Here is a 9,929-nt window from a genome sequence, read left to right on the forward strand (position 1 = left end):
AAAATTCAAAACAGCCAAATTCATTTTCTTACATATTAGGTTTCAATAAGCAGAAGTGTTTGTTATTAATTCTGATGTTTTTGGTCACACACAGGGTAGCCCTGGTAATGATGGACCCCCTGGTCGTCCTGGTGCCGCTGGATTCAAGGTAATGTCCTTTAATATGTCTTGAAACATGTTTTGATCAGAGCACATCAACATATACTCATGTTCTGACCTCCGTATGCTCTTATTTGTCATGCGTAGGGAGATCGTGGAGAGCCTGGATCTCCTGGTTCTCTGGGACTTGCAGGTGCCCCTGGACCTGCTGGACCCACTGGAGCTGCTGGCCGACCTGGAAACCGTGGAGAGGCTGTAATTATTATTCTTATTTCCATCTCTCAATTCTTATCACCAACATCAACATTTATCCACTCACATTTTTTTTTCTTGACTTTCTTTGTCCCTAGGGCCCAGGAGGACCCTCCGGACCCGCTGGCGCTGCTGGAGCTAGAGGTGCCCCTGTAAGTACAGAAATAAATAAATAAAACAAGCACAGTAACATAAATGTCCCGTAGAACAGTGTTCTATAATTGAAGAACACCACTTCCACATGCCGTACTGTACGTGCCAGCTTCATCAACATGATGGTCTCACTGGTGTGTCTGATTGCTGTAGGGATCTGCTGGACCCCGTGGTGAGAAGGGAGTTGCTGGAGAAAGGGGAGATAGAGGCATGAAGGGTCTGCGTGGACATCCTGGTCTCCAGGGAATGCCTGGACCTTCTGTAAGTGGCTGCACACCAACACAATGAATGTGTATCTGCCACCACTTTCATATCATTTGTACCAGCAGCAGACAGAGACGCTCGTCTACTGCCGTGTCACTTATTCATGGTTTTCTTTTCCTCCAGGGACCTGCTGGTGACACCGGAGTTGCTGGAGCCGTTGGACTTGCTGGACCCAGAGTGAGTGAAATCCTGAATCAGTTCTTCAACCCTGCGCTCTACACAAAACTGCACCATACTGAGCAGCTAGAAGTGTTAGCATGTTGGCAGGTTCCAGTCACAGTATCAGAGAACGGATGGACAAATGGTCCAGCACGAAGCAGATTCGTGAAAACTGTTTCAAAAGCACCAAATCTAAAACATGCTGACATTTGGTGGGGGCAGCTGTGGCTGACGAGTTAGGGCAGTTGTCTTCATGCAAGAGTTGGGGGTTCGATTCCACCAGCAGTCACATGTGGGGCGGCTGTGGCTGAGTGGTTAGAGCAGTCGTCCTCCAATGCGAGAGTTGGGGGTTCAAATCCACCAGCAGTCACTTGCCGAAGTGTCCCTGAGCAAGACACTGAACCCCTCATTGCCTCTGCTGTGTGTCCCATCGGTGTATGAATGTGCTAAAACTCTGATTATTCTTTGTATAGATCTAGTAGAGTGCTGTATGAATGAAATAAAATAAAATAAATGAGGACACAGATTGTGTTTAAAGAGCTCTGAGGATCTTGATCAGATAGAAAGGCGCTATATAAGTACAGTCCATTTACCATTTGTAGGTATACTTTTGAGTTGCCATAGAAATGCACTCGAGTGTGTAATTTAATTATCTTTTCTTCAGGGACCTGCTGGACCTAATGGACCCCCTGGTAAGGATGGTAGAGCTGGTGGACATGGTTCTATTGGTTCTCCTGGTGCTCGTGGACCTCCTGGATACTCTGGACCAGTGGTAAGCTTTAAGTTACATCCAAACTTCTTCTACCTTTTTTAAATCATTTTGTAAATCCCCAGTCTTGTGTCCCTTTAGGATATCTAGTTGTTACTTTATCTGCAAATTAATCTACTGTCTTACCCATGATAGGGACCTGCTGGACCTCCTGGTCTGCCTGGACCTCCCGGCCCTGCTGGCGGTGGATACGATGTCTCCGGAGGATACGATGAGTACAGAGCTGATCAGCCCGCCCTGAGAGCCAAGGACTACGAAGTTGATGCCACCATCAAGTCACTCAATACCCAGATCGAGAACCTGCTTACTCCTGAGGGATCCAGGAAGAACCCCGCACGTACCTGCCGCGACATCAAGCTCAGCCATCCTGACTGGAGCAGCGGTAAGATTGACCTCAGTTGCTTAAGTTACTTAAATGTTCACATTTTGTAAGATTTGTCTTTTGGCTGTATGTTTTGATTTTCTCAGCCTAGAACAAAAAAAAAACATTTTTTAACTTCCTGCTCCTTAGGATTCTACTGGATTGACCCCAACCAGGGATGTCTCAATGATGCCATCAAGGTCTTCTGTGACTTTACCACCCGCGAGACCTGCATCTACGCCCACCCTGCAAGCATTGCACAGAAGAACTGGTACAGAAGCACAGAGGCCAAGAAGCACGTCTGGTTCGGAGAGACCATCAACGGTGGTACCGAGGTGCGAGGCCAGACATATCACGCGTTTTGACATAAGTGTCTGATTTGGTCTTCGTTCAAAACACTGACTGATCCTATTTGTCTTGCAGTTCACCTACAACGATGAAACCCTCAGCCCACAGAGCATGGCCACCCAGCTGGCTTTCATGCGCCTGCTTTCCAACCAGGCCAGCCAGAACATCACCTACCACTGCAAGAACAGCGTTGCCTACATGGATGGTGAGAGCGGCAACCTGAAGAAGGCTGTGGTGCTCCAAGGATCCAACGATGTGGAGCTCAGGGCCGAGGGCAACAGCCGCTTCACCTTCTCCGTGTTGGAGGATGGCTGCACTGTAAGTAGATTTTTGCCTCTTTTTTATATTTGTTGTATTGCATTCTGTATTCATACATTGTGAGCTAGAACTAAATTGATTTATAGGACACTAAATCTCACTTGGTTAAAGTGCTAATAGTAAAAGCTAAACGTTTTTCTAGTTTTGAATGTTTTGCTACATTATTCTGATGTGTATGTTCTCTTGCTTTAATTTCACAGACACACACTGGTGAATGGAGCAAGACAGTGATTGAGTACAGAACGAATAAACCATCTCGCCTGCCCATCCTCGACATTGCACCTTTGGACATTGGTGGAGCTGAGCAGGAGTTTGGTTTGGACATTGGCCCAGTCTGTTTCAAATAAATAGACTCATGATAAATTAACACCAAAAAGAGAGAAAGAACAAGAAAAAAACCAAAATCTCTGCCCTTCCTTTCGTGTTGTTTTTTTTTTGTACCAAATGCTGGTTTCTCCCTGCGCATCCACTTGCTTAAGATGGGCAACTATCGGAGAGGACTAAATGGACTGAACAGAGATTTTGCGCAATGCAAATTAATACAGCCACCCAAAGGGACGCGGGAAAACATCTTGTTGTGGGACATCATGACATCGTTTTTGTAAAAAATAAAAGAAGTGTAATAAAAACGCTGAAAGTACGCATCACTTTGTGGTCTTTGTATATCTTCCAAAGAGGAGGTTTAAAACCACAATTTCCAAGAAAAAAAGGTTTGAACTACCTCACGCCTGCGCTCAAAGAAAATACTATTGACAAAACCCGAGTCCACAATCGAGATGTTAAGACTTTTAAAGCTTCAAGGTTTGTCCTGCTTGGAAGGTGCTTAGTTACTTGAAGCAGAGATCAATGGTGCTAAAATGCAGCTGTGGATCAAACCACTTTTTACTGTATTACTTTGTATTGACCTTTGAGGAGTCTTGCATTTATCCTGCTGATACTCCCCCACTTTAAGCATGTGGAATGTTTCTAAACCCCATGTCTGGTTTTTGTTTTATTTTATTTTGTTCACCCTCTGTTTCTTTTTCTAAAAGTTGTTTTCAGGCTTCGTTGACCCCTACTGTCCCACTCTTAGTGTTCATTCATGCTGACGCCAGTTCCCAGTTGTTTTTAGCCGGCCTTTCTTTCTCTCCAACAATGACACCACAAAGTCTATTGTACCTATTTTGTATATGTGAGATGTTTAAATAAATTGTGAAAAGTTCTGAAATAAAGCATGTCCAGTGTTCCAAAACCCACCACACATGCAGTGACTTTTATGTTTTAATAATGTCATTGAAAGACGGTCACTGTAACTTTCTTTTTTTGTTGTTGTTAAATTTTGCTGATGATTTGTGCATCAGCATTGACTTAAACATCTTCCTATTGTGGAAGCACAACATAACAGGATTCCCCCCATTATCTTGACTTTCAGCTGCGCATCAAAGTCTGATGTAAAGTACATTTTTGTCTACACTCTCCATGTCAATGTGTTATTACTAACGTGCATTGTTTCTTGTAAATATGCATCCTCCCATGTTGCTTTTTTTCTTGAGTAAAATCGCTTTTGCATCCAAATAAACTTCTGGGTTTGGATCAAGGCTTGAACAGTGATGCATGAGTGCAGTACCGGTGGTTACAATCAGTATGCAAACCAGGCGTTCCTGCTATTTCTGTTTATTGATTCACTTTGTCCAAAATGCCAGAGGCCAAAGTTGATTAAATTAGTTCAAGCTGCAGTTAAGATCAAATCTAGGCCTCTGTGAATAAATACATATACTCACCGATTTGTTAGCATGCAAAGGTTATGTGACAGAGATGACTCTCAGCTACTACCACACCCACTTTTATCTTAACATATGTAAAAAACTGCATTTTTGTGTTAGCTAAGGTGGATTAGCTGTAGCAGACATCTTGGATCCAGTTGTCTTTGAAAGCTAACGGTTGTGCATACATCCAGTGGTTACTTTCATAGTTTAAAAGCTTTTAAAAACACCTCCACACATTAGAGCGGGAAATAGAGGGGCTGCAGCTCCCCTGAAGGATGAAGGATAGCGCAAACTAATTAGACAGTATCTTTACACAAACAGCAGCAATTTGATCATACATATATTTTAACAGACACTGTCCACTGGAGCAGTGTTACAGAAGTGCAATATGTTTTATTTCTTGTTGTTTTATATGAGTTAGCATTAGCATTGCAGCACAACTAACTGCACTGAAGATGCTAACAAATAAAACTCCCATGTGCCACTGTGTCACAGGTAAAACAATAACTCTGGGATCATTTAGGATTTGTGTATTGATTTATGTGGCAACAATTCACACAAATATGGTTTTAGTGTGTTTGTTGTTTTATTGTTGGTGTTGCCTTGATGCTGGCATCTGATGTCTGTGGCAGTAAATGAGTGATGATCTGCCAGTACGTAGTCAAAAGGTAAGCACTGAGAAAATGAGTGCAAAATAGTCAATGATCCATCCATCCATTCATCCATCCATCCATCCATCTATCCATCCATCCATCCATCCATCATCTTTACCTGCGTCTTCCTTTTAGGGTCGCAGGGCTCGCCAGCACCCATGTCCAGCAATCACTGTGCAAAGGGCGGGGGACACCCTGGACAGGTCTCCAATCCATCACAGGGACACATAAAGACAAGCAACCATTCACTCTCTCACTCACACCTAGGGACAATTTAGAGTCACCAATCAGACTAACATGCATGTTTTTGGTCCGTGGGAAGAAACTGGAGTACCCAGAGAAAACCCACACATGCACAGAGAGAACATGCAAACTTCACCCAGACGGGCCCCCAGACCAGGATTTGAACCACAGTAACCTGCTCGCTGAGAGGCGGCAGCTCTACCAGTTGTGCCACCGTGCTGCTGCAATGACTTCTGCATTAGATGCAATAATTTGTGCTCATGTATAATGAAAACAATGAAGCTTACATTTGCCTACAGCCCACCTATCTGTGGAAATATTTATTTCCATAAATTAGTTCAAGTTGGGGCAGCAGCGTGGTGCAAATCCTGGCCGGGGTCTTTCTGGGTGGAGTTTGCATGTTCTCTCCGTGCATGCATGGTTTTCTCCAGATACTCCAGTTTCCTCCCACAAACCAAAAACATGCATGTTAGGCTGACTGGTAACTTTAAATTGTCTCTAGGTGAGAGAGAGAGTGAATGGTTGTTTGTCTCCATGTGTCCCTGTGATGGACTGGAGACCTGTCCAGGCTCCGCCTCTCACACAGTGATTGCTGGACATGGACACCAATGACCGTGACCTGAAAAGGAAGAAGCAGGTAAAGATAATGGATGGATGCATGGATGGATGGATGGATGGATGGATGAATGGATGGGGTTGAAGTTGGCCGCAGTACATTGTATAATCACTAGATGGCAATATGGCCTAGATTTACAAGCCTCTACATTTAACTGACCCGTCAAAAAATAATCAGAAAATTCAAATTTTTTAGAATTTAGATGTTTATTAAACTTTGAAACATGGTCCAAAAAAATATATTGCTATATCATTTTGTTTATGATATAATTTTTGTATCACATTTGATACGGCAGGCTTGTGAGTTGTAAATACAAAAACAATTTTTGCCCACAACATTTAGAAAGTATTGAACACTTCAGTCAATGTTTCTGTTAGGTTTTTTTTCACATACAACTTTTTACAACCATTTATTTCACAGCGTGGTAAGCACCAAAACAGTTTCTGTCCTTGTTCAGGCAAAGATGGACCTTACACTTTTTACAGTAGACGTGTGAAAAGTGATTGCCAGTGCAGCGCTTGCATCTTTGTCGGGTTTCCCGTTGGAAAATGATCAATGCCGTCGTTCCTCACATGAAGAGGCACGCTGCAGCTTGGTCTTTTACAGGGCGGTGTTGGAGTTGCTTCTGGAGAGGAAAGTGGTCCACCACACTTGATTTTGACCTTTCCTGCACTTGTGAGAGAAGTGCCAACCGAAGCCTGGAACCTTCGCAGAGCCATGGGGTTTTTTGGGGTTGTAGCTTCAGCTGATCTCTTCTGTCGAGGTTCCAAGCATTGATGACGGCTACTGTAACCGAATGCCACCAGATGTACATGTACCATCTTCAGGATCTGAAGCTGAACTTGTAAAGTGCAGAAAGCATATGAAGGAGATCAACACCTCCCATGAACTTATATGTTTCAGCAATGGCTGGTCTGGGAACCATTATATGAGTTTTGGATTGGCGATCCCAACGTTTCACATTTCCCACTGGTTCAATGCCAACAAATGAGGAAATCAGCTTCACTGCTTTGTTGTCACACCATCTCACAATTATGTTGTTGTCCTGGTTCACTCTGAAGTCCACTGACCCTCTTCCACTCTTCTTCAATTCTTTTTCATCCCTCATGATGCAATCTTTCATCCTGTTCATGCGGATTGTGCCAATGTAATGGACTCCTCTCTCTTTTAGGTGTTGGACCAGGGGAACTCATGTAAAGTAGTTATCGGCAAAGACCTTGTGATTCCTTCCTGCTGGAAGTGTAGATGTAATCTTCAGCACAACTTCTCCGCTGCTGCTCCTGTTCCACGCGGCTCTTCGTTACTATGGAGGTGTTGTTTCCATCAACAGGCTCTCACACAGGACATCTGTACGAGCCCCATATGCAAATACATGAACCTGCTCCAGCTCTTTTGCAGTTGTGTTTATTGACTTGCCCTCTTTTTGAACACTATACATGTTTGTTTGTTCTGCAATCTCCTGGAGCATTTAGTCTGTGACAAACTGCTTGAAGTACATGTATGGTGTCATGTCACGCCTGTTATCTGTGCCTTCCTCAAGACTGACAATGAAATGGACAGATGGAGCTTGATATTTTATTTTTCTCCATTTGTATTCTTTACTTTTTGTATTGGCCTTCCCTGATTCATTTCTGACTGTGTCCAGTGTTGTTGTTGGGACCTCAGCTTCCGTGCTTGTCTGGGCTACACTTTGATCCTGATGTTCTTCCTCATCACTGCTATCTGAACTTCCTTCATCTTGCACAACCTGGGGAGTCCAGTCCTCATCATCATCCTCATCATCTTCTCCTAGCTGCTCTAATGTCACTTGAATTCCCATCTACTACCATGTTGATGACATTTTCAATGTACTTTCTTTTTCTCTCCTCTTCCTCTAACCTGTTCGACATCTAAAGTACACAAAAAACTGGTCAATACACCATAAAGATGAAAATAACTAAGACTATTGTAGAATATTTGTTATAGTGAAATAACCAAAAAAGAATTATTTTGAAATTGCATTTAATTATAATATATAAACAAAATAGTTTGTGGCTGTATTGTGGCAGGTTTGACATAGATTACTTTACAAAAATGTTACATGACTGTTCAGTGATGAAGCACCTTATACACCTGCAGTACCAAACATGATACACACATTTTAACACGATTTAACTGCAATAAAATTAATACATTTTTAGGTAATTGTGCACTGTCTCAAAACATAAAGCATTAATTTAAAAAAGTGAATAACAATTTATATGTTATTCTTACTGTAACTTCTCTAAAACTGGCAAAGATTTTCCAGAAAAAAAAACATGTGACGACTCTCATGGGAGAAGACATTTTGAAAAAAGCCGTTTGACTGCCTGCAGTGCAACGATGCTCCAGCAGAGGGCAGTGTGCAGGCCTCAAATTATATACAACAGCTAATTAACAAAGCACTTTGATAACAGTCTATCTGTTTTAAATTGTGCTCTATAAATAAAAAAGTGAAGACATTATGTAAAATGTAAATAAAAACCAAATGCGATGATTTGCAAATTTCGTAAGCTCTTACTTTATTCATAATGGAACATCATAAACGTGAAAAGTTCAATGAAACTGTGGCATTTTTACAAAGAAAAACAAAACAACAAGGTCATTTTTTTAATTTGATGATACTTTAAAAAGAAGCACCACGGAAGCATCTCCTCTTCTGAAGCATCTCCTCTTCTGTCTCTAAATGTACGAGACCAGTTTCTGGTTGTTTCTGTCTCTTGGAGGGGCTTTATGTCCTCTTCTTGTCTGGTGCAGGACTCCAGCTGTTATCTGAATCTTAACGTAAGCCTGAGCAGCAGCAGCGTTGATGCTCAGCGTTCAGAATCCTGTCAGGAGAAAATACGTGACGTGAAGAAAGCTGTCCACAGGTGAGCTGAACCTTTGGAGGTTCTGCTGTAAATACAGTGAGTAACACAATTTAGGGCAGAATGAAAGACTGAAGGTTAAATCCCAAAATGTTATGACAACATATCTTCAGAATGACCTAGAAGTGAAGGTTGACCTGATAAAGTACAGCCTGATAAATGGAAAAACAAGCTGTTTGTTCAGAAAGTTGCCACTAATATATTTTATTTTAATGCTAATATTATAATAATACAGAAAAAACACAAAAGCATTTCTAACTTTAGAATTATCCAGATTTTCCACAGTAAATAGATCTGTGCCGTGAATTGAATTCAGTTTTTTAGGCGTCACTTAGCCGGCCAGAACGTTCGTCCTCAACTTGTGAACAAACGACTTCATAATATGATGAAAACGCCCACCATGAATCTGCAAATTACGCAACACTTGCTCAACTAAAGCCACATAAATTATTATGTCACGCCTTGTACGCTTTTCATTATTATATACATACATAAAGTGATTATACTGAGAAGCCAATCAAATTAAATCTGAACAATATTAAGTCTAAAGCTTTACAGTGATTTGTTTTGGCATTTAGTTTGTGTTCTGCTGCTTTTTTTAGCTAAAAACTCAATAAATTCCCTGCAATTCGTGCAGAATCTCTACTTTTAATTTGTTTTAAATGACCTAAACCTCATGTGCAACCAAACCCAACAAGCTTTGGGCTCTTGACAGTAAATTGTTGCAAACATGCTCCACACCCAGTATTTAGTTTGTACTTGGCTGTGGCTCAGTGGTTAGAGCAGTCCTCCTCCAATGCGAGAGTTGGGGGTTCGAATCCAGCAGCAGTCACGTGCCGAAGTGTCCCTGGGCAAGACAATGAACCCCTCATTGTCTCTGACGTGTGTCCCATCAGTGTATGAACGTGATTAGTGTCTTTAGAATGATTTGTTCCATTTGAATAAATGTATGTTCGTGTTACAGTACTGCCAATGGCGCTCTTCAGCAACAACAAAGAAGCCTGAAGTTTAGTTTCAAGGTTCAAGGGTTTATAAAAGTTTACAACCGGATACTTGGAGGACAA

The 9,929-nt window shown here is 41.9% G+C and overlaps 1 protein-coding gene across 2 annotated transcripts in view; it reads left to right on the forward strand.

Moving 5' to 3' along the window:
- col1a2 (collagen, type I, alpha 2) overlaps window positions 1–3,363 on the forward strand; it is a 16,303-nt gene extending 12,940 nt beyond the window's left edge. For both annotated transcript variants that reach the window (XM_037692950.1, XM_037692951.1), the window contains 10 exons: window positions 95–148; window positions 247–354; window positions 450–503; window positions 658–765; window positions 892–945; window positions 1,592–1,699; window positions 1,832–2,078; window positions 2,208–2,392; window positions 2,481–2,723; window positions 2,924–3,363. In XM_037692950.1, coding sequence (XP_037548878.1) covers window positions 95–148; window positions 247–354; window positions 450–503; window positions 658–765; window positions 892–945; window positions 1,592–1,699; window positions 1,832–2,078; window positions 2,208–2,392; window positions 2,481–2,723; window positions 2,924–3,070 — 1,308 coding nt within the window. In that variant the 3' untranslated portion in view covers window positions 3,071–3,363. The remainder of the gene's footprint in view (window positions 1–94; window positions 149–246; window positions 355–449; window positions 504–657; window positions 766–891; window positions 946–1,591; window positions 1,700–1,831; window positions 2,079–2,207; window positions 2,393–2,480; window positions 2,724–2,923) is intronic.
- The last annotated feature ends 6,566 nt before the right edge of the window (window positions 3,364–9,929 follow it).

This window comes from Nematolebias whitei, chromosome 19 (genome assembly GCF_014905685.2).
Source record: "Nematolebias whitei isolate Nwh7 chromosome 19, NemWhi1, whole genome shotgun sequence".
Taxonomy (NCBI): Eukaryota; Metazoa; Chordata; class Actinopteri; order Cyprinodontiformes; family Rivulidae; genus Nematolebias; species Nematolebias whitei.